The sequence below is a fragment of the Lontra canadensis genome, unplaced genomic scaffold (genome assembly GCF_010015895.1).
Source record: "Lontra canadensis isolate GAN:19392208 unplaced genomic scaffold, GSC_riverotter_1.0 scaffold87, whole genome shotgun sequence".
NCBI classification, from domain to species: Eukaryota; Metazoa; Chordata; class Mammalia; order Carnivora; family Mustelidae; genus Lontra; species Lontra canadensis.
The window spans coordinates 1,150,103-1,174,732 of NW_022631081.1; the positions used below are offsets into that span (position 1 = coordinate 1,150,103).

General features: G+C 47.5%; 1 protein-coding gene across 4 annotated transcripts in view; it reads left to right on the forward strand.

The window, feature by feature from the left end:
• The window catches only part of SEZ6L (seizure related 6 homolog like), a 180,477-nt gene that overhangs the window by 147,578 nt on the left and 8,269 nt on the right, over nucleotides 1-24,630 (forward strand). For all 4 annotated transcript variants that reach the window (XM_032883268.1, XM_032883269.1, XM_032883270.1 and 1 more), the window contains exons 10-13: nucleotides 5,075-5,271; nucleotides 11,186-11,380; nucleotides 14,175-14,366; nucleotides 21,415-21,609. In XM_032883268.1, the coding sequence (XP_032739159.1) occupies nucleotides 5,075-5,271; nucleotides 11,186-11,380; nucleotides 14,175-14,366; nucleotides 21,415-21,609 (779 nt within the window). The remainder of the gene's footprint in view (nucleotides 1-5,074; nucleotides 5,272-11,185; nucleotides 11,381-14,174; nucleotides 14,367-21,414; nucleotides 21,610-24,630) is intronic.

Sequence of the window (24,630 nt, forward strand, 5' to 3'; positions counted from 1 at the left end):
CAGTGTTGTGCCGTCAACACCCCGTCTAGTTTTAAAGCACTCTCATCCTCCCCGAAACAAACCCCACTCCTGTTAAGCTAGCGGTCTCCATTCCTCCCAGACCCTTCCTCCCAGCCCTTGGAAACCGCCAAGCTGCTTTCTGTCTTTATGGCTTTACCTATTTTGGACATTTCTTCACAGTGCAATCATGCACCTTGGGGCCTTCTGTGATAGGATTCTTTCACTCGGCGGGAAGTCAGGTTCATGCCCGATATAGCATGGGTCCATGCCTCGTTCCTATTCACAGCTGAACGATAGCCCATTGTAGGGATACACCGCATTTTGTTTCTCCATTCATCTGCTCCATGCAGGGGCCAGATTTATGTTTTGGAAAGACTCATCTGGCTGCTGAGGAGAGAGACTGGGGCCAGGCAAGGAGGTGGTGTCCCACAGTTCAACTGAAAAAGGATGGAGAGAACCTAAAGGTGGCAGCTGAGGAAACAGGGCGAGAAGGAGACCCAGAAGCTGAGGTCTCCTGGTAGGAACTCCAGGAAAGCCTTGCCCTCTGGTAGCAGAGAGGGGCTGGAGCAGTCAGGGACTGGCCCTGGGGCATCTTCCCTGAGGGGCATCTGCTAGAACAATTCCAGTCCCATCGAACCCACCTACCTGCAGGCACCTCTCCTCCTCTCATTTGTCCTGGAGTCACGCTGACATCCTGATTTCTCAGCACCTCCCTGGATGGTCTCTGGCTGACAGATCACTCAGGTCCTCAGTGGAAAGCTCCTGCTCTGCCCCAGGCCAGTCTCTGGGCTGCTAAGTCTGCATTTTCACCTCAGCTGCTGAGGATGGTCCAGCAGAGGACCCTGGATGCCCCTGGTGTATAGATAGGCTGGACGGTGGGTGAAATGCACGCTTGTCTTTCGAGGTGGGCAGGGGATCAATTACCAGCATTCGCATATATTGGTGGAACCCATCCATCAAAAAGGTGGATCCAGAAGAATTCGGCAGAGGATAATCTTATTCTTACACTGTTCCTTCATTCATGGTTTGTTTGGGATTTTTTTTGGTTTTGTTTTGTTTTGTTTGGGGGAGTCTTTTTGTTTGTGTGTTTGTTTTTTGGCACTTCTCAGGGTAGAAGCTTCAATTTTTTTAGGTCTTCTGGTCATAACAAGTGTGTCTTAGTCTACTAATCATAAAACACCTGAACCTCATTCATTTTCAAACTTCCTGCGCCCTCCACAGGGCTCCTGGGGCTGGGAATTCTGCAGTGGGAAGGGGCTGGGTAGCCTGCTTCCTTCTCATAAAAAAGCCTAACCGGACAGCCCCGTTCTGCTATGGAAGATACAGAATGCCGGGGGTTTCCTCTGTCATGGGGAACTTGATGAAGACAAAGCCTCCTGAATCTGGCTGCTCTTAGCTTTCCCTCCTGCTCGACCCCATCATCCTTTCAGCATGGGGAACACTTTTAAGGAGACCCATAGTGGCTCCTGTCTCCAAAGTCCATATCTGGCCCCAGAAAATGTGAATATTCTGTCCACTCTTATCAACAATAGGCAACTAACTTCCAATGCTTCTTTCTTTCTTGGCTCTGCCCCAAAGCAAGCAGACATCTCTGGCTTGACTTTTGTCATTACTCTTCTCTTGGGGAGCATCAAAAGGAGTCACTGTTCCAGAAACCCCAGAAATACCTGCTATACCACCAAGAGTGACCTCAAAGCCCTCCTTACCTGGCTTAAGGGGAGGGGAATACACTTTCTCCTCTCCCCCCATTCCTCCTCCCAAGTGATGCTGTCTCTGAGTCACTCCTTCCTACATGCCTCCTCCGTGACCCAATAAATTCTCTGCCTTCTGCAAGCTAGAGATAGGGGGATGGGTTTAGACTGAAAGAGATGCATTGATGTGATAACAGGTGCCCCCGGGGCCCTATCTGAACCCTGCCACACCTGCCACTGTGTACCCACCATGCCTTCCTACTGCAAGCACCTCATGAGAAGCCCAGAAGTGCTGGGGGCTTGGTACCCCTAAGAGCAGCCCTCAGCCAATGAGGGATGGGGGTGGAAGCTAAATTCCCAGTTCCCTCTCCCCCAAGGCATGTTCTACACCATTCCTGCAGAATTGAGCCCAGTGCCCGCAGTGGAAGTCTCCCACCAATGACTACGCATTGGCTCTTTCGTTTCATCCTATCTCTCTTACTCACCATGCTGCCTAGGGCGGCCTTCCAGATCCGCCAGATGCCAAGAGACACTCCTCTTTGCTCAGCTCAGCTTCTGGAGGACCCAATTTCAGTCAACAGCTTTTTTTAAAAAGTAGGAATGCTTTCTTCTTATGCTCTTTGCTTATTCTTAGCTTAGGGGACTTCTGCTGAAATCCCAGGACGATAGATGTTGCAATGAATGGTCTGTTGCACACAGTTTACAAAAGGCACTCACATAAGTTAATGTTTCTCAACCTTAGCGCAATTGACATTTTCGACAAGATAATTCTTGGTTGTGGGAGGCTACCTTGTGTCATGTCGGATGTTTAACAGTACCCCTGTCATCGCCTCCCCAGTGGCACTCCCCCCCGCCAGTTGGGAAAACTGCATCTCTAGACATTGCTCATTGTCTCCTTGGGGACAAAACCACCCCTGTTGCAAACCACAAATGGAGGTCATCTGATGTCATTTGGGGTAAACATTTGTCTAAAGGGAGCATGATCTTGGCGACCATGATGACAGTGATGCTGGTGAGGATGATGATGGTGGTGGAGTGGTGATGTTGGTGGCGATGGTGACATTCACAATGACACGGTGACAGGACATCACATTCAAATTACTTGACTGCATTTGCTCAGGTGCTGTCAGTGCATTTGATGTTTGATCCCAGATTTCTGGGATGCCTTACCTCACTCCGGCAGCCCATGACATAGACTGGAAACTCACAGTCTAGGAACTTCAGAGAAACTGGTGCCCTCCGTGAAAGTATCGGAGCCAAGAAACTAACCAAAGCTTACTGCTTTCCAAGGCAGTGCACTCTGCCGCTTCCTGCTTTACAAAGCACAAAGAATCATGCTAGCATTTTCAAATGAAAGCTATTTGCCCCCTTGAAGATTCCTCTGCCACATTTAGATCATTGAAATGAGTGATAGAGGAAAGCCAAGTTGCAGACTCTCTGGAACTCACTGTTAACAGTATATCAGCTGTGAAGTCAGCTTAAGAAATAAATATTGGCGATCTACCATGTTTCATACTAGCCTAATCCAGTGCTTTCATGAACCACTGATGTTTTCACAGTTCTTAGAGTTAAGAGGCTCTTCCCTAACACAGGTCAAGCGCTGACATCAACCACACCGTTTCTGCTATCAAAGAGACTCTCTGGCAGGCTCTTTCATATCCAAGCATTTATGGAACACCAATGGCATGCAAGGGAAGGTGGCAACTCCAGAATTTCAGTGCAATGGGGTTTATAGGCTGGAGCCCTTGCTGAAAACTGGCAGAGGGTATGACTCTACAGCTCTGTCTGGAAGCCACACATGGACAGCTTTTGTTAGGAGAGGGTGTTTTGGGGGTGGTGCAAGGGCAGCTGATGGCGGTCTTGGGGGCAGTTGGAATCTCCCTAAGCTGGCCCCTGGGACGACCTTACAGGAGGAATGTGAGAGGTGCTGGGGAGGACATCACTGTGAATACAATTCATCCCCTGCCCTGTGGGAGCCACCCTTCCACAAATGTTCCTTGTCATTCTGTTGCTTTGTTCTTACTACCAGAAGGAAGCACTGGCTTGGGCGGTTTCCACCCCTCCTCCAGCCTCCCAGACTGTGGAAGGGGAACACTGCCCTGGGGTGCTGGGTGATGCTGTCAGGAGGGAGGGCTATCTGTACTCTGCATCCATTTCTAGGAACTTTTCTGGGGACCATTTCCTGGAATGCCCCTCTCTTCAGGCACTGTCTGTCCGCTACAGCCCTCCAAGCTTCTGTGTCTATACCCACAGCTAGGGAACACTGACCACTGGGAAAATTCCTTCAGGCGCCATGATCTCGTTCCCTATCTCCTTCTACCTGTGCTTTACCTTCTCACCATCCCCTGCTTATCAACCTTATAGCCCTCTAATCTTTCCTGATGATCCGAAACAAGCATCACCTCCTCCAGGGAGGCCTCCAGGATGCTACACAGTCTCCTCTCTCTGCACTCACCTGGATCATAACTGCCACCACAGTCCCTGGTTTCCTAATCTAAATCCACCACTGCTCTGTGACTCTTGTGTCCCCTGACCCAAGCTTGGCAGATAGGTGTTCAAAAATATTAGGGAGAGGGACACAAGAAAAAGTGAAAGATGTAAGAAAGAAGGTAAGGAGGAGAATGGAAGGAAAAAAAGAGGCATGAGTTACTACCTGTCTGCAACCAACGCTGATGTAGCTGGCATTCTTTCAATCAGAGATCCATTTTTATCCAGCACACCTCCCATAACACATGTGTCTGCTGCACGCAGAAGCGCTTTCTGGATTATTAACTATGTATTGCCGTCCTGTTATTTAGTGTCAAGGTCCTTGCCTGCATTCCTGCATTCACTCTATGAATACTGATAGCCAGCTTGAGCCTCTTTCAGGAATAAAGTGCCTCTGTCCCGCCCTCTGCCCCATCCCCTGAACATCACAGATACCAGGTCTGATTTTGAGGACTTTGCCACATAATGATTGGAAGGCTCATTTCACCCGACATGGAGATGCAGGTTCTAATTAGGAGGCAGTCAACTTGTTCTGCTTCTGAGAATGGAAAACCCATGCCACACCCCCAGCAGATAGCCAGTGCCCAGCGCTCAGCTTCACTGGCACTGAATGCAGGTCTCTTACAATTCAGCATTCCACTGTGCAATGAGCTCCTTGCAGGGAACCATCTCCCGTGTGAGTCCCTCCCCAAACCCAGGCGCCATGCGTGCTCGTGGGCAAGATCAGCCTGTCCTGCTCATACCTGTGGTGTGACTACCTCACCCCCAGTTCCTCCCTAGCCTGGAGCTTGCCGCTGAGGATGTTGCCTGAAAAAAAAAATAAATCAAAGGCTTGTCGAATGTCCATAACTGTGTCTCACAAGGTCCTTCCTCTTCTGTCTGCCCCGTTCCTCTAGCCTGAACCTGAGCAACAGTGACATCCTGACTATCTATGATGGCGATGAGGTCATGCCTCACATCTTGGGGCAATATCTTGGGAACAGTGGTCCCCAGAAGCTGTACTCATCCACACCGGACTTAACTATCCAGTTCCACTCAGACCCCGCTGGCCTCATCTTTGGGAAGGGCCAGGGATTTATCATGAACTACATAGGTAAGTGTCTCCTCTAGTCCTTTTGTATGTGCATGAGTGTGTGTGTGTTTAGATGGTTTCTTCTAGATCTGTCTTTTGGGGGGTTCTGTGCTACATGGATCTTTTAATATATTGGCACAGTAAATATGTGTAGTTTTTAGGCATTTGGGCTCTCTGGCTGGAAACAACAGGGTTTGAGTTTTAGTATTGCTGTCAATGGCTGTGTGATCTTAGGCAAGTCACTTGACCTCTCTGAGCCTCCTTTTGGTCATCTGTAAAATGGAAAAAACTGAGAGCTGCTCCAGAGGCTCGATATCAGGACCTAGTAGATGACGCCTTGTGATTTTCAGATTCGTGGTGTTTCCCTTGTAGTCATCAGGGATCCTAAACCATCAGCACACTCTCCTGCATTTGCAACTTCTCAAAACAGCATCACCGCCATCTTGCCTGACCAGAAACTGGGCTCTCCCTAAGGGCTCTTCTTCCTCTGCAGCCCCATCCAATGGAGACCATGCATTCTCTCCCATCCCCTGTACTGTAAGACCCAGAGAGGCAAGAGGTATCTTCCTTGCTCTTCAATGGGGCTTCCAGACCATTCCTCTCACTCTCACGTTAAAGCAGAAACAAAACCCCAAAAAACTGCTATAAAGTTCAAGCCAAGTTCATACTTGACCATACAACACCTCTTCTTACCATTTCTTCCATCCTCAGCCTTCTCTCCTCATTCCTCATCTGTGACCGCCTCTTCTTCATTGCTGGCTCTGTCACCCTCCTCAGAACACTGGAGGGTCTCAAGCACCACACTGAGCTCTGTCCTCTGTCCGTCTAGACTCATCCCCCATTCACTGTCATCCAGTCCCGAGGTTCTATACAATGCCTTTCTGTGTTCTATTGCCCCTAATTTGTACTTCCAACCTTGACCTCTTCCATGAACTTTCCACCTAACTCCCTGCTAGCTACCTTCTTGCGTGTCTAACCAGCATCTCAGATTTAACATGGCCCAAACAGACCTCCTTCTCTCCCTACCCCCACACCCCACCACCACCCACTTCTTCTGCCACCAGCAGTCCAGGCATGGCTATGAAGTTCCACTAATCTCAGCCCCAGAAAGGATTTGAACTGACAGAGCTTCTGCTCCAACCCTGTCACGTCACAGCAGAAGAAGACCTGGGCCACCGAGGATAAAGGACTTGCTTCTCAGGGCCAGACACTGAGGCTCATACCTGGGCTTCCTGGCTCCCCCGGTTCTTAGTGTTTCTCTGATATTCTTGGCAACAGCAGAGTACTTGGGAGACACAGGGGGGTACTTAAGACCTCACCTCTTGGCATCCTGGATGGTGGGTGATTACACGCTGAGCATTTCAATGGGCAGGATTCACACAGCAATCAGAGAACTTGCTTGGGTTGCCCAGGAACGAGGCAGACATCTTGATTTCCAGGATGGAAAAGGGGGAAATGAAGGGTTTTCATTTTGCCAAGTCTCCCCACTATCACACCCACCATCAAAAACCATCTGGCTTGGGCCAGATTCTCCGTCTGTGATTCCTTCTTCCCCCCCGGCTTGAAGATTTGCCCATCCATCTCTATTATGAAGTATTCTCTGTGTCCCACCTCTTGCCTCTAAAACACAAGCTCCCTCTCTGACCTTTGGCTATCTCAAAGAGCCAGATGCATTTGAAAATAAGTCCCCTGCCTTTTTTGTGTGTTTGTTTCTAGCTCTTAGATGTTTCTCATCCCTGCCCACTCTGCCTACACCTCTCAGAGGGACAGACACAAGTGTTGATCTTTTTCATGTTTCTTGAAGCCTTTTTCCCCTTGATTGTGCTGCTAAGTGTTTTCAGAGTGTTACTGCTGCTACTTGCTGTGGGTTGCCCACTCTTTACTGGGCAGGGCCCTGGACACTGGGGGACGGCTTGTGCTTGCTGCCCAAGTGAGGCACCATCCAGAGTCAGCTGCCTTTGAAGGGAGAGTTTCTAGTGACTTGGCTTCAGTCTCTCTCCTTAAACTTCTCTTCTCCTCATTCCCCTGCCCCCCACTCCCCAGTTGGGAGATGAGGTCATAGTTTTTTTTTATTTGTCTCCTCCGGTGTCCAAGTCAGTCTTCTGAAACCCCATTCAGCTCAGTGGTGGAAATCTGACCCTATCCAAGGCCACCCAAGGTTAACCCGGAAGTCTGGCCAACGTTCAGTGTGGCGCCATCATGAAGAGGAGGGGTTCCTCTTCATTGAAGCTGAAAGTTAAGATTTGTGTGACAATTTGAAATTGGCAGGAACTCTTCCATATATTATTTTCTTTCATCTTCAAATGCATTATCTCCACTGTCTACAGAGTTTGGTCCACAAGAGTCTCTGCACATGTGCCAGCCCCTGCACTAGGAACCAGGAGCCAGGCATGAATGGACCGCTCTCCCTGCCTTTATTTCTCTGGCTGGTGAAAGTGGGGGAGGCGGTTTCAGGGTTTCGGGGATACATAGCCTAACTAATATGGGCAAATGTAGGCGACATACGATAAGAACAATCCTGTTCTTATTTCTGTCAAGGAAACACACACTCAATTTCACAGGGAAGGCAGGTGGGCTTCTGTATTTAATTCTGATGCCAGTCAAGTCCTTGTGACTATCCATGTTGAAGACCATGTTGAAAAGAATTCTGAAGAGTCCATGCCCGAGGTCCGTGGAGGGAGAGTGACATGATTGACTAGAGATGTCTGTTGTGGCATGGGAGATGTAGTAGGTCTAGATTTAACCAGACGTAGATGCAATTCTCATTGAGAAGAGGGGATCACATGGAAGGGTCAGGGGGTTTTATGGTCATCTAGAGATTTTAGAAGCTCCTAAAATGATCTCAAGGCCAGCACATAGCTCTGCAACGTGGCCAAGGCTAATCTGTTAGGACTGCTGGTAAACCTTCCACAGGAACATTCTGCGCTTATCTCATTCTGACCTCCCATAATTCTGCTTTATCTAGACAGAAGGAAAGAATCATTCTCCTCATCAGGGTCTGTGGCCAAGGGCATGGAGACAAGGGAATAAAACAGCAGAGCTGAGTAAGCAGTATTTTTCAAAGAGATATTAATCACTTGTGTACTTATTCCTCTAATCCTAGGACAATAAGTAAGCTCCATATTGTAGGTCAACTCCAATCAAATGACAGTGGTACCTAGGATGATGTCTGCCATGAGCATAAGACCAGTAAATGGCAGCATGTACTCAGTGCATTTGAATATTTCTTTTGCCCAAGAGTTAGACCAGGTTGCCGATCTTGACCATGAGACTGGCAAATGGCGACACGTACTCAGTGCATTTAGGTATGTTTTTTACCCAAAAGTAGGACCATGATGTTAATCTTGACCATGAGACTGGGAACATGACTTCAGATCCCCATATTCCTAGTGCCTGACATATAGTAAGTTCTTACAAAATGTTAGTCGAACAAATGAATGAATCCGTATAGAACTCACCTAAGTGTCATATAGTGCACATTAATTAGTTTTCACATTGCCCTCAGCGATAGACAGGGTCATGACTCTTGTCTCAGTTCTACGATTGAGGACAATGAGGCTCAGAGATGTTTATCAACATGACTGGAGTCACACAGCTTCTAAAACAATGACCAGAAAGGAAGTCCTCCAACTCCTAGGCCAGTTCTCTCATTCTTCACAAAGTTAAGGGCCCACAAGGGCAATGATGCCAGAACCTCCATCCAGGGTGCTAGCTAAACACACAGACTCCTGAATCAGAGTCTCTGGGGATAGAATCTAGGAGCTGAAGAACAGGAAGGCTGTCTAACTCGGGCAAGGCCACTGAATTAGTAAACAGTGGGGCCAAGATCTGAGTCATAGTGTCCCCGACTCGACCATCAGGAATGTGATGAATGTCACAGAGGAGATGGGAGGTCCCACGGGAGCATGTCACCACGCTGGCTCAGACTGAAAAATCAGATCAGCAAACCTTCCTCAGTCGCGAAGCATTTGGCACAAGGCAGACCCCATACCCAGTATCTACCCCTGTTTCTCCTCCTTTCAACCACAGTTCGAGCATTTGCAGCCGTGTCCTAAATCCAGGGCTTGGCTGATTTTTCAAAGGCCTAAAAATAGAGGTCACTGTTCCCCATGAAGCAATTCCAGAAGCCATTTCCCTCTCCCCTTCTTCTTGTAGACACCCCTGAGATCTCCGTTCCCCAAATAAAATCATGAGGAAATCCCAGGAAAAGCCATTGCTTGTTTCTCAGAATGACTTTCCTGCAGACAGGGAAGGTGCTTGGCTTTCCCCAGAAGCATATAAGAACTGCAGATTAATTATACAGCCTAATTAGCTCTCTTCTCAAAATCTGTGCAGTGGGCACTTGGATGCAAGAATAGTAATAGTGGGCTTTGCATTGTTCCCTTAGTAATGAGGATTTGCAAGAAGGAAGGCAGGATTATTCCAATCTGTGATACTGAGCTGTGTGTAACTTATTTTGGAGTGTGGTTAATGTTCATTGATGTTATGCAACATGATTTAAAGAATGCACCAATAATTATTTTTATTTCAACAGTTGAGTGTTTGTCTAAATCTGTATCACAAAACCATATATTACAAATTCATCAAACCCATGAATTTTCAGACATTCTTGGGATGAGGCTGAGTGTGTTAGCTACCATTGCTGCTTAACAAAATATCCCCCCCCCAAATTAGCAACGCACATTTTTAAAAGATTTTGTTTATTTATTTATTTGGGAGAGAGAGAGCATGAGCAGAGGCGGGGGGTGAGGCAGAGGGGCAGGGGAGAGGGAGAAGCAGACTCCCCACTGAGCAGGGAGCCCAACTTGGGGCTCGATCCCAGGACTTAGAGATCATGACCTCAGCTGAAGACAGATACCTAACCGACTGAGTCATCCAGGTGCCTTGCAAGGCACATTTATGATCACACACTTTCTGTGGGTCCAGAATTCAGGATCTCATGCCAGATGGTTCTGACTTGGCATTTGTCATGATGACTCTGCAGTCATGATGTCAGCCAGGGTTGCGTTCATTCGAGGGCTTGACTGGGGCTGGAGCCTCTGTTTCCAAAATGGCTTCCTCATGTGGCTCACAAGTCAATGCCAGCTGTTGGCAAGAGGTCTTGGATTCTCTCCATGTGGATTGCTCCAGAGGGCTGCCTGAACAGCCTCACAGTGTGGCAGTTGCTCTCTCCAGAAATCAAGAGGAGAGCCTCTCAATGTCTCTGATGGCCTGGCCTCCAGAGCCACACACCATCGCTTCTTTTTTTTTTTTTTTAAATTTTATTTATTTATTTATTTATTTGTCAGAGAGAGAGAGAGCGAGCGAGCGCGCGCCAGCGGGAGAACACAAGCAGGCAGAGCTGCAGGCAGAGGCAGAGAGAGAAGCAGGCTCCCCACGAAGCAAGGAGTCCGATGCGGGACTCGATCCCAGGACCCTGGGATCATGACCTGAGCTGAAGGCAGCGGCCCAACCAACTGAGCCACCCAGGCGTCCCCACACCATCGCTTCTTAAAGAGGCTGTTCATTACGTACATGCATACACTGGCCCTGCTGGTCATTGCAGGGAGTACACAGGAATGTGAATTCCAGGAAGTAAGAATAACAGGGTGGGGTTGGCGTCAGGAAAGGTGAGGACCTGAGACAGAGAGAAGGTTGTCCTTCTTGGGTTGTCCCCCAAGCCACAGTGCTAGTAAGTGGCAGGGTTAGGATTTTGTGTCTCCCCAAATCCTACACTGACGTTGTCAAACCAAACCTGGTAAGTTCAGAGGCCCACAGGAAGAGCTTATCATAAAATCTCTTACAGCAGAGTTCTTGGGCTTTAAGAGATTTTGAAGTGTGTCACTTATTTCTGGAGACTTTTTATTCTGTTTGCTCCTTCCTCTGACATCTGTAAAGGGAACCCCACACAGAAAGGCCCCCCCACTCATCTAATGACAATGTTTTTGTTTTAAAGAGGTGTCAAGGAATGATTCCTGCTCAGACTTGCCAGAGATCCAGAATGGCTGGAAAACCACTTCTCATACAGAGCTTGTGAGAGGAGCCAGAATCACCTACCAGTGTGACCCAGGCTATGACATAGTGGGTAGTGACACCCTCACCTGCCAGTGGGACCTCAGCTGGAGCAGCGATCCCCCATTTTGTGAGAAAAGTAAGAGTCATCTTGTTTTCTTCTTCTGGGTCAGCGGGTGGTAAATCCCTCCCATGGAGTATTTTTCATGTAGATGCAATGGAATCCCTTCATGTAGAATCTGGCCTCCCTCCTATTCCACCATCTGGGCAGAGCTGCTCACAAATGTCTTCTTGGAGTTCTAGGTCAGGGATGTCAGACTCAGGGGCCTCCAGAAGCCTGGCGGCTAATGTAAATGAGGGAACTAGGCTGAGGGAGAGACAATAGGGAATGCGGTGAAGCCTGTGTGAAAGGATCGTTCAAATTCATCATTAAAACACCGGTAGTAACCACTCAAGACCAATCTAAGTTGGACTTTGGGGCCCCAGTTAGAAACCCCTGTCACAGGTAACCGGCTTCACACAGAGAGTACCCATCCCAGCCTCCCAGCACCTTCTGCCTGCTGTTCTCGGACGTGCAGGCCAGGTACCACCCATTATAGCTCCATCTGGTGTCTTGAACAGTGTCAGAAAAAGGAGGTGCTTCTGGTTTCTATACTGAATCTTAGCAGAGGTGGGAGAGGAGCTAAATTTGAGGCTGGCCTCTTCCCGCTAACCATTTGCTTCCTGCCTCCTCCTACGCAAGCCTCCATTCTGCATCCGTCTTGCTGGGACTCCTTGGGGATTTTGGTAGACCTGCTTGGCCTGCCTCGAGTGACAGGTTGTAAGATAAGAAATATTAAGTGTCCGCAGAGAAAGAGGGTATTGGGGAAGGGGTGTTATACTCAATCCCTGTCACAAATATTCCAATGGCAAAGAAAATTAATTATAATTGGGTGAAACATGAAAAAGAAAAATCCTCAAAATTGGCTACAAAAACATCTGCTTGTTCCATAACAGGATGTGGTGTATGTTCGTGTGTGTGTGTGTGTGTGTGTATGTGTGTTTATAATGATGGAAAATTAAAAAACCAACAATGAGAAGCACCATGGGGTGGTGAGACCCATCGCAGACACGTTAACATGCTCTACACCATCATTGCTTTTTTTTTCCCCCAAGATTGTATTTATTTATTTTAGAGAGATAGAGAGAAAGAGAGTGCGAGCAGGAGGAACACAGGAAGAGGGGCAAGCAGACTGAGCACTGACTCTACACGGAGCGCGGAGCCCAGTGTGGGGCACAATCTCATGACCCTGAGATCACGACCTGAGTCGAAACCAAAAGTCAGGCGCTCACCCAACTGAGCCCCGTCATTACTTTATAAAATGTTTTAAACATACATGTCTTCATAATGACTTTTAAATTTTTGAACAATAATGATTTTTAAATATTTCGAATAATGACTTTTGAAATTTTTTTAATAAGAATGGCTTTTAAATTTTTTGAAGAAAGATTTTTAAATGTTTTGAATAATAATGATTTTTCAAAATTTTTAATAATCATGATCTTTTTAGGGACCCCTGGATGGCTCCATCGGTTAAGCATCCAACTCTTGATCTGAGCTCAGGTCGTGATCTCAGGATCGTGAGTTCAAACCCCTTGTTGGGCTCCAGGCTGAGCATAGAGCCTACTTAAAAAAATAAGTAAATGAAAGAATAATGATGATGGTGATTTTTAAAGTGTTTAAAATAATGATGATGATCTACATTGCGGTAATGAGTTCTAAAAGCTTGGAGGGGACATAAACTAGCTCTCTCTGGGAAACTCTTCAGCTGCCTCACACTTCTCCAGGAAAAGACCCAAATTAGAGCAAGTGAATTTGCACTGGGCCCCTTCTGGATATCAGCGTTTACGTTCCTGTGCTGGTTGCCTGTCGCTGTGCATCTAAGACAGAGACCCACCAACCTGCCTCAGTGGCTTCTCTTCCAGCGGAAAAAGGACAGCAGGACATCCTGAAGCCAGTGGGTTCTCCCTCAGAAATCCCTGGGGGTCACCAATGCCTTTCATTCATTCATTCCAGTGGTTCATTCAACGACACTCTTGACATCAAAAGATGCACATAAACATATCTTCCCATGACACAAGTCGCAGGTGTTTACTTACAGAACTCAAGCAGCAGTAAAATTAGGAAGTACAGCATGAAAATCCCTCATGATCTTCCTCTCCGGAAATGACACCACTCTTAAAAGTTTATTCTGTGTTGTTGCAATCATCGTGTGTTACACATACACACATTGATGTGTATGTGTGAATTATGCATATAAAGACACGGAGATACTCATACAGAAACAGCCATAGGTAAGGATATTTTACCACTGCTGTTTTCTCAACTCAGAAACCCAGATACTTTTTCATATCACACATGTGGCATACTTCATTCTTTTTTTAATTGGCTTACTGTTTTCCCTTTATGTGCATTGATTTTTTCATTGAAAAGTAATGGATGCTTGTTTTACTAGATTCAGGCACCACAAAGAAAGCAGGGAAGGTCCCCCTCACTTTGCTGTCTTCATTGGGTGCTCAGGATTTCATAGAACAGCTGTTCCATATTTAATTCTTCCCCTGCATTTTTTCTTTTGTTGTTGTTGTTGTTGCTGTTTTGTTTTGTTGTTCTGCTTTTTACCATTACAAATAATTGTGCAGTGAACAACCTTGTACATAGGTCTTTGGGTCCAGACACAAACATTCTTTGGGCTACTTTCCATACGTGGAATTAAATTCAGGTCTCTTTCGTCCCATCCTCTTCTCCAGCCACCTTCGATGAGCGATGAGCTCAGACGCAGCTTCCAAACAGGAGAAGAACCAAGTTGGAAAACTTTCCAGATCATTCTGTAGTTCTCAGCAAACCTGTGATCATCAAGCATCCTAACGCCCTCTTGGTCTGATTTCATCCATAGTTATGTACTGCACTGACCCTGGGGAAGTGGACCACTCGACCCGCTTAATTTCAGATCCTGTGCTGCTGGTGGGCACCACCATCCAATACACATGCAATCCAGGCTTTGTGCTGGAAGGGAGCTCTCTTCTGACCTGCTACAGCCGCGAGACTGGCACACCCATCTGGACATCCCGCCTGCCCCACTGCGTCTGTGAGTCCTATCTGTTGGCTTGATGCAGACAGGGGCTTGCTGCCTCTTTCCAGGCGGAGGGCTGGGCTGCTAGGAGGAGGCATTCCACTGTTTGAGAGGGCTTACTGTTATTACTGTCCCCCGACCATAGCTGCCAGATCAAAGGTATGCGTACTAAAACATTTATGGTACATGTGTTGGGCACTAGGCTAAGTCCTTTAACAATGCCCCTCCCTTCTGCCTTGTGAGCAAGGCACTGTTGTCTCTGTTGCAAGAAGAGGATACTAGAGGGTGTTATGCTAAGCAAAATAAGTCAATCAGAGAAAGACAATTATCATATGATCTTCCTGATATGAGGAATTTGAGAGACAGGGCCGGGGATCCTGGAGGGAAGGGAGGGAAAAATGAAACAAGAAGGGACCTGGGAGGGAGACAAATCAGAAGAGACTCTTCATCTCAGGAAACAAACTGAGGGTTGCTGGGAGGAGGGGAAGCATGGGGTGGCTGGGTGATGGACACTGGGGAGGTATGTGCTATGGTGAGTGCTGTGAATTGTGTAAGACTGATGATTCACAGACCTATACCCCTGAAGCAAATAATACACTATATGTTAATTTAAAAAAAAAAAAAGAGGATACTAAGTTTCAAGTAGTGAAATCATTGCCCCAGGTCACACAGCCCATTAATAGTGGAGGCCAAGGTCAAACCCAGAGCTGCCTGACTCTGCCCAACAATCAAGCCATCCACAGGACATGAAATTGGTGGATTTAAACTCTTCTTTGGTCTTATCTATGTGAAGTCACTAACACAGATGTTTGGTTAAGAAAAGACCTTGGGGCTTTCTTACTCATAAAGAGTCAAAAAAGAAAAGTCTTCCACAGTCACTCTGACAGGGAGGAATTACTATTCATGCCAGGGAGAGAGGGTAGAGAGCAGCGGTCCAGGGGTGCTTAGCCTGAATGTGCGTGGGATCACTCAGGAAGTTTTAAAACTCGCCGGAGTTTCTGATGCTCCCGGTCTGGGGCGTAGCTCAAGCAGTGAGGTTTTTCAAAGCTCCCCCACCCCTCCCCCAGGGTTCTGATGTGCAGCCAGAGATCAGAACCATGGCTCAGAGGAATAAGGAGACGACTCAGAAGGAGGAAAGCCTCACACAATGTGGACTTGAGAAACCGTCAGCTGCGCTAATATTTTATACGAGCATGTTATGAGCAGCTCTATTAAGGGTTCAGTCAGCTCAAGTTCCAGAAGCTACTGGTAGGGCTACATCAAAATTAAAAGCTTCTGCACAGCAAAAGGGGACTTTCTTATTCTGGGTTCCCGTGCTACAAGGAACCTTGGACTTCATACCATGGGTCTCCATCTGCCTTTTTAGTCCAGGTCCTAGAGTTTCAGAGCTAAGGACGTCTCAGAGGTAAAACACAATATGATTCAGACGTAAGACACATCTGCTCCCTTTTACAGATAATGGTCGCTATTTATTGATTGTGTAAGACATCGTGCTAAGCAGATTGTATGCATTTGTGAATGTAAGTACATGTATGTGTGTAGCCTGTCTATGTGTGTGTGTGTGTGTGTGTGTGTGTGTGTGTGTGTATGCAAATATACTCAGAAAACCAAAGCTCAGAAGGGAAAAGAGATAACAATAGTTACTGTTTGTTGAATGTGTAAAACACATTGCTGGGACGCCTGGATGACTAAGTTGGTTAAGAGTCTGGCTTCGGCTCAGGTTATGATCCCAGGGTCTTGGGTTTGAACCCTGCTGAGCAGGGTTCTCTTTCTCCCTCTGTGTGCATGCATGCATGTATGGTTTGTTTAAAGGTGGCTGAGACTCACAGGGACATGTGATTAAGGTCACAACACTTTTTCATGAACAGAGCTGAGATTCTGGTCTTGGATCCCACGGCCCTTTCCACCAGCCCTGTCCCAACATATTTCATCGTGAGTAACTGGGGACAAAGCCATGCAAGGATGTCCCAGCAAAATTGTAGCCTATGGCCCAAACTCCTCACCCACAAGCACATCCCCTCCCAATCCCCAGACCTTTGGGCCAAGTTCCCAGGGAATTACGGAGAGAACTCTATCTCCCAAGAGGAGATGTTGAAATCCTAACCCCAGTACTGTAATGGGGACTTTTTTTGGAACGAGAGTCTTTGCAGATGTAACCAAGTTAACCCGAGACCCTACAGGATTAGTTTGGGCACTAACCCAGTGACCAGGGTCCTCATAAGAAGGGGACATTTGAACACGGAGACCCAGGGAGAAGCCATTCTGTGCTTGCAAGTCTAGGAACACCAAGGATTACCACCTACCCCTGGAAACTAGGAGGAAGCAAGGATGGATCCTTCCCCTTAGGTCTCGGAGGGAGTGTGGTCCTTGAAGGCCACCTTGACCTGGGACTTCTAGCCTCCAGAGCTGTGAGACGGTGCATTTCTGTTATTCAAAGCACCCCCCCCCACCGCCCCGTCAGATGCACATCGCTAAGGCAGCCCAGAACACCCGTGCAGTTCCCATTCCCTCCAGGAGACTGTGAGGGGGATCAGCAGCCGCTTGAGCCGGTCCAGCTGCAGAGACCCAGAGATGAGAAGCTGAAAATAAAAGCTTATTTAAAAGGACTGAAAGGTGGAAGTATCATTTAAGAAAGAAAGAGAGAAAGAAAGGAAGGAAGGAAGGGAGAAAGGAATGAAGAAAGGGAGGGAGGGAAGAAAGGGAGGGAAGGGAGGAAGGAAAGAAAGTCACTTCCTTAACGAGGCACAGCCTCCTAAGACCCTCTAGGCTGTGCTGGCTGCTGGGTTTTGGAGACACAAGCCTCCCTCCCTCTGAGGCTGCCTTCCCCTGGAATCTCAGTTGTGACGGCTTCCCTGACACCCGCGCTAATGAGTCATGAGCCAGGTTGGGTGTCAGGAGACACGCTATCCTCCCAGAAGCCCAAACAGCAGCCCAGCACGTGCTTCCAGCCTCATTACCAGCAAGCGAGACTGGCAGGAGATGGGAGGCAAGAGGATGGTCAATTCTGACAGTGGGGGCGTTGGGGGGGCTGGCGAGAGAGACAGTCTGTATCTGGGTTCTGAGGGTGTTTCTAAGGATGAGTTTGTCAGACATCTACAGCTTTCAAACATCTCCTCTGCCCATCACCTTGCCAAGTCCATCCCCAGCATTAGTGCACTGAACACTCATGAAACTGTATGGATGGTACCTGTGTTCACTTAAAAGCAGGCAAAGGAGGCCCAGAGAGGGTGAACCGCTTTCCTGAGGTCACATAGTAGGGAAGGGGAGAAGCCAGGATTCCAACTGAAGACTGACTAAGCCCCAAAGCAGCATTTTCCCACCTTAGCACTCTGAAATCCCGGCTTCTGAACAAAGCTCTGGTGCTTTACCCTTGACAACGATCTTTCACCAACAAGCTCATGCAGCGGACAGAGCCCGTTGTAAAGCTCTGAATGTGTATAGTTTTTGTTCCCGGTGGCCTGCTCAAGGCCATTGTTTGGTCCAGCCGGGACTCCAAACCATGTCTTTTGAGTCCTTCAAGAACTGACTGGTCAAGCATGGGGAGAAGGAAGTGTTTGGAATTCACAGCCAAATACCCCCGCGCCCAGCTCTGCTGGGTGACCTTGGGCAAGTAGCTTGCCCTCTCTGGGCCCCAAAGCCCTCAGCTGTGGAAAGGGAATGCTGCTCCCTACCAGACAGGGCAGTTGGAAGTGACTCATGCAATAATTCAAAAGGTGCCTCCGAATGCAGACACGGGCATGTCTAGGCTTTCTCCCCTCGCAGTACCCTTGGCGTCTCAGGAATTTTTTTGGTAAATATCCTAGGCTGAAATACCTAACAGTTCCATCTGCTAAGTAATTAGCTCCAAACAACTTAATAAGTAGCTCTATCCTGACAACTTAGTAGCCGTTTGAAAAAGTAATGCACGTATTACAGGATTTGATTTTTTTTTAAGATTTTTTTTAATTTATTTGACAGACAGATCACAAGTAGGCAGAGAGGCAGGCAGAGAGAGACAGGAGGAGGAGGCAGGCTCCCTGCTGAGCAGAGAGCCCGATTCGGTACTTGATCCCAGGACCCTGAGATCATGACCTGAGCCAAAGGCAGAGGCTTTAACCACTGAGCCACCCAGGCGCCCCCAGGATTTGATTTTGATTGCATTGTTTAAAGATTTTATTTATTTATTTGAGAGAGAGAGAGAGCAGAGGGAAAGAATCTCAAGCCAACTCCCCGCTGAGCAGGAAGCCCGATATGAGCCTCGATCCCATGACACCAAGGTCATGACCTGAGCTGAAATCAAGAGTCAGATGCTTAACTGACTGAGCCCCCAGGTGCCCCATGACTTTTATTGCATTCTTAAATAACTAGAATCATAGCTACAGGGGTGTGGATGCCTCTTGGGCTCTGACAGACTTCTCAGATTTTGGCAACTGGACTCTGCCACCTTCATTCTGTTGCACGCTGATTTTCTCAGACCTCTTGCTTTTTAGTACATCCACTGAAGAAAACCCAGCTTTGCGAAGACAGGACATCATCAAAAGAAATGTAGCTCTGTCTAATGTTGGCACCATTCACATGGGTCTGGGAGGTGTTCCTTTGTCTCCTCCAAGTTTTAAAAAATCACACAGAGGTGCTGTTTGTGGTGGCACCCTGGGGTGCCTCAGAGCACAGTTTGGGAACTGTGGTGCAAAAGCCCTAAAAATACAGCTGTGTCTAAACAGACATGATCCACATTCTCAGGGAGCCTGGGGACTATTGGAGATGGGAGGAGGAGAGCCAGGTCTGTGAAAGAAATAACAATGACTCCTCGGCATCACCTCCTCCAGGAAGGCCTCCCTGACTGCCTAGGCTAGGTCATGTTTCTCTCCCTGTAAGCTCCCATGGCTCCTACAGCTGCACTGGACACAGCACTTGCGGCAGTTTATTGAAATGATCTCTTTGCCTGTTCGTAGATCCAAATACATAACTCACTTACCAGGTGGGTTTTTGCAGGCTCAAGAAACAACAGCCCTTGCTACTGTTGCTGCCATTGATGTTGTTGGCAGTACTAAATGCAGTCTTTGTTGCAACTTCCCTTCTTTGATGGTACCTGACTCCCAAAGCTCCCATCCAGAAAATAAAAACCACACCACCAAAAGTAATGAAGCCTACAAATTCAGTGAGGGTTTTATGGGCGGTTCCCCAGGGAGAAGCTTAGGGATTCCCAGGAGGCCCTGGCTCTTCACACCCTGCCCTCGGAACACCACACATAGGAGACATGGGGATCTCCTGACCGGGGCAGAGCCCGCGTGGCCAGACCGAGGCCATAGTAAAAGTTTCCACTGATGCATCATCCCCAGCGGCCTCACCTTGGCTCCCATGCTGGCTTCCAGCTGGGTGCCCCATCTTCACTTAGAAATTCCTGTCTCTGAGAAAGCAGTAGCTCAGAGGAATTCATGGCAGCCCAGGGGACTTGGCACAAGAAGGGCCCCTCCTACCTCCACTACCCCAGAGCCATTCAATGCACCAGATTTCAAACCTGCCGGGTCCACCACTTGCCGGTTGAACGACTTCAAACAAGCCGGCATCCTCATCAAAAAGGATGATCGTGCCAACATAAATACAGATGCTAGTAACCATGTGTGTGGCCCACAGTGAGGGCTTGGGTACCATTGGTTGCTAATGATCACACAGATTTGGTGCTTTGATATTTGCGGGGTATTTTATGAACCGTTCATAGCAATACCTGGGGAACCTGATTTTCACATTTTGTTCCAATGTGTTCCCCAAAATATACATTTTTCCCCTATAGTTAAGGAGAGGGGAGAAATGGGAGGAATATAGAAATGAGGGTGGGTTTGTGACTGTTTCCAAGACTGCCAGCCCAGCTCAGTTGCATTCCTGAGAAAGAACAGAACGAGTACACACGGAATTGTTTAAGAGCCGAGATCAGTGATTCTCCGCCAGGGTGACTCTGCTCCCGGGAGACATGTGTCAGTGGCAATTCCTAGAGACATGTTTGGTTGTCACAACAGGGAACACGTGGATAGAGGTCAGGATCTAGTGGCTCCACGTCCTACAAGGTGGGGATGGCCCCATCACAAGGAATTACCCAGCCCAAAATGTCAATAGCATCTAAGGTTGAGGAAATCTGCCTTTGATGGTCTTATTTCAAAGTGTGGGTACATCCTTGGAGTGGGAATGTCATCACCCAGCCACATTTCAGCTGAAGATGGGGTCTTGACCAGTCCATTTATGTAATAAGCCGGAAACTTAGAGTCCAGAGCCTGGAATAGGTTAAATCAGGAATGGGTTCAATTCTCTAGTATGTCTTAAGCTGCCAGGCATCATTATGATGCTCCTACTGTATAGCATAGGATCATACATGAGAGTCCTTATACAGCAGGCCCTGGGCTTCAAGCACACCCTAACAGGCTCATCTCCAGTGAGGAGAAGCGATATTAAATAATTAAATACAATGCAGTGTGTTCAGTGCTGGGGCAGAGGAAGAACTAGGAAGATTAGTGACTCTATTAGGGATAGAGGACCCCAGGAAAGACTCCTTGGAGGTGGAGAAATGAGGACTGAATACTGAAAGATCAGACTTATCCAAGCTGGGTGGGCAGGTAAGGTGTAAGGTGAGGAGGAAGAATATTTCATAATATGACAACACGGCCATCCATCATTGACTGAGCACCTATGACCTGCCAAGAACATGCTAAACGCCTTATATTCATGACCTTATTTAATCTTCCAAACCCCTATGAGAGTATTCCCATTTTACTGACAAGAGAAATCGAGGCTCAGAGAGGCTGTGGCCCTTGCTGGAGGTCACACAGCGGGTATGTAGTAGAACCCAGATTTCAAGCCAGATTCCACATCCTGGGACGTACAATGGTGCCCATGCGTAATAGGTGGCCAGGGGCAGGAGATGGGGAGGTGAGTTTGGGGAATGGAAAAGCATTGGAGGTGAGGGAAAGGCAGAGAGACCGTACTGGTGAAAGGTACTGGCGAGGGTGGCGAAAGCAGGACCAGGCAGGCTGTGAGCGGGAGTCCCCCGGGATTTGCATGATCTCATCAGAGCTGTTTCGGGCTTGCATTTCAGCCGAGGAGTCCCTGGCATGTGACAACCCTGGCTTGCCCGAAAACGGCTACCAGATCCTATACAAGCGGCTCTACCTGCCGGGAGAGTCCCTCACCTTCATGTGCTACGAAGGCTTTGAGCTCATGGGCGAAGTGACCATTCGATGCATCCTGGGACAGCCATCCCACTGGAACGGGCCCCTACCCGTTTGTAAAGGTACAGAAACCTACTCACCACGCAGGGACCGGGAGCAGGAGATGTCCAGTCTGGCTTCTTGCTATGAATCTCAATTCGCTCTCAAAAGTCCAGCTACTGTATTTCCTGACATCTGATACCGCCATTATTTTCTGCACCAAGAAAGAAAGAAAAAAGTGCTGTCAATGAAACGATGGCACAATGCCTTCTCCTGGCTTAGCATTTTCATCTCTTACTAACAGCTCTGTTTCGAGCTTAGATTTTTATCATGAAGGAAAGCCATTCTGCTTTGAACTCCTGCTTCGGTTACGCGGCTTAAACCTTTCCTGCCTCCTGCATCCCGTTTTCACGACCACTTGGTTCCCAGGGGTTACGAGGGCTCCCCGGTTGCCCCTGGGGTGGTCTCCCCGGCCGCTCTCACCCTCCCCAAACGCTGATGATGCTGTGATGAGCGAAGGCTCACACACAGGCATCATGAGCGCCACCTGGTGGCAGAAAATTAACATGCCATTGGTTGCAAGACATACCCCCATCCCAGAGATGAAGAGGGAAAACTTGTTTAAAAATCAGTAAACACTCATCACCGAAATTAAATTTTGACAAAGCCAGTGAGATTTGGGTTTGTTTATCCGGGTCTTTGAGGTATACAATTAATAACAATATCCTAAATCTGATCTTAGCCTTTTATGGCATTAATGCCCCTTTGAGAATGAGGCAGAAAGTTCTGAATTCTTTCCCCAACAGTGACAGAGGCATCATGGAGTTTTACATTTCTACTTGGGAGCCCATAACTTCAATGGATCCCCAGATGCTTTATGATGAACTTCAGCCTTAATTAAGCCTTACAAATGTTTTCCAACCAGCATTTCTACTCCTAGGTAGAGGCACAAAATAATTGCAAACAAGTACTTACTTTTACATGAATATTCCTAGTAGCATTGCTCACAAGAGATGGGAACTACCCTAATGTCCATCTACTGGGGAACAAACAAATGAAATGTGGCCTAGCCATAGTGGAATATTATTCAGCCGTGAAGAGGAATGGAGGGCTGCCACCTGTCACAGCCTGAATGGGCCTTGAAAACATGATGCTAAGGGAGAGAAGCCAGACACAAACGATCACATATCCTATGATTCCATTTATATGAAATATCCCAAATCGGTAAACCCATAGAGAAGGGAAGCAGATTGGTGGCTCTCAGAGCTAGGGTGGAGAGAGAAGAGTAACTACTTAGTTGGTACAAAGTTACCTTTTAGGGCTGATGAAAATGTTCTCGAACTAGAGAGAAGTGGTAGCTCCCCAAAACCGTGAATGTGCTAAATGCCACCAAATAGCACACTTTAAACTGATTAATTCTATGTTATATGAAATTTATCTGTGTTTTTTATTTTTTTTAAGATTTTATCTGTTTATTTGAGAGACAGCAAGAGAGCAGGAATGGGGAGAGGGTCAGAGGGAGAAGCAGAGCTGGGAGCCCATTGCAGGACTCAATCCCAGGACCCGGGGATCATGTCCCAAGCTGAAGGCGGTTGCCTAACCAACTGAGCCACCCAGGCACCCTTACCTATGTTTTTTTTAATGTTTTTACTTTTTTTTCCTGAATGGCCTCATTTAAATCTCGGGACCACACTCTAAGATAGATGAGGCATCTTACCCATACAGTTACAAAAGGAGAGGCTCGGAGAAGTTAAGTGACTTTCCCAAAGACACACAGCTATTACAAGACAAATCCGGAATTTGAACCCACATCTCCTGATTGTGAAGTCCCCGCCTCTACCCCAGTGAGCTGCCTGGTGGGTGGACTTCAAGGCTGTGAGTCTGGTGGCTTCCAACCCCCCATTCAGCATTCGAATCACCCAGCCTGCTTATGAGAAACACGTTCTTGAATGTGCTACTCCAGCTCTACAAAATTTGAATCAGTGAGGGGTAGGATCCCGTAATACGCATTTTAACAAGCTCTGGGTTGCTCCAATGCACTTTGAATCTGAGACACTTAAGGCAATGTTTTCTGAACATAAGATACAAATATAAACAGATTTCTGGACCCCTGAAGGGGAGATGCTAAGTCACTGGTTCTAGGGCAGGAAACAGGGCCCAGGGTCACTAGCAGCAGCGATGAGTCTTATCCTCAGGCAAGTGTGGGAAACACTGGCCTAGAGATGCTGCGTATTCTCACCTGGAATCAAGCCAGAGCTTATCCCGTGAGAGCCAAGACCTTATAGAAGCAGTTCTTAATAAGAGGGCAAGAGATCCCATTGAAATGCAGAAAAAAAGTAAGAGATCAGCAAATGAGATTTAAGACAACTGCCTCCCTCCTCTTCCCTGCCATAATTTTTGACAAAGTCTAGCCTTGTGCTTGAGTTCTTTTGAATGGCACAGGAAATCCACTTTGTCGAGGTGAAACACTGGGATGTTTTCCTGGGGGAAAGATTGCCTATAAATCTTCTAACTGCTACAGGGACATTCATAGGAGCTGATCCGGTATTGTTGGTAAGTGTTCTGTGTGGAGGGAAATTAATAGGGTTTGTTTTTAAGAAATCTAATTAAGGAGAGCACCTGGGTGGCTCAGTCAATAAGCATCTGCCTTTGGCTCAGGTCATAATCCCAGGGTCCGGGGATGGAGCCCACATCCAGCTCCCTGCTCAGCGGGAAGCCTGCTTCTCCCTCTCCCACTCCTCCTTGCTTGTGTTCCCTCTCTCGCTGTCTGTCAAATAAATAAATAAAATCTTTTTTAAAAATCTAAGTAAGGACACCGTGGAAGGACCGTTTTTGACTCTCCATGTAACCTGCCTCCTGACTGTGTATGTTCCGTTTTGGATATGCTACAAAAGTATCTTATGCAAGAAATAGAAGAAACCAAAGTTGCCAACAAAGCATTAACGGTTTTTCCCTTCCTTTCTCCATCCCTTCCGTCCGTTCGCTGGGGAAGCTGGTACTGATCACCAGTGAAAGTCCAGTCTCCCCAGTTCCCTGGACACAAAGAGACACACTACAAAGAGTGGGCAGGGAGTGTTCGTGTGTTGCCAAGTAAAAAAACGCCT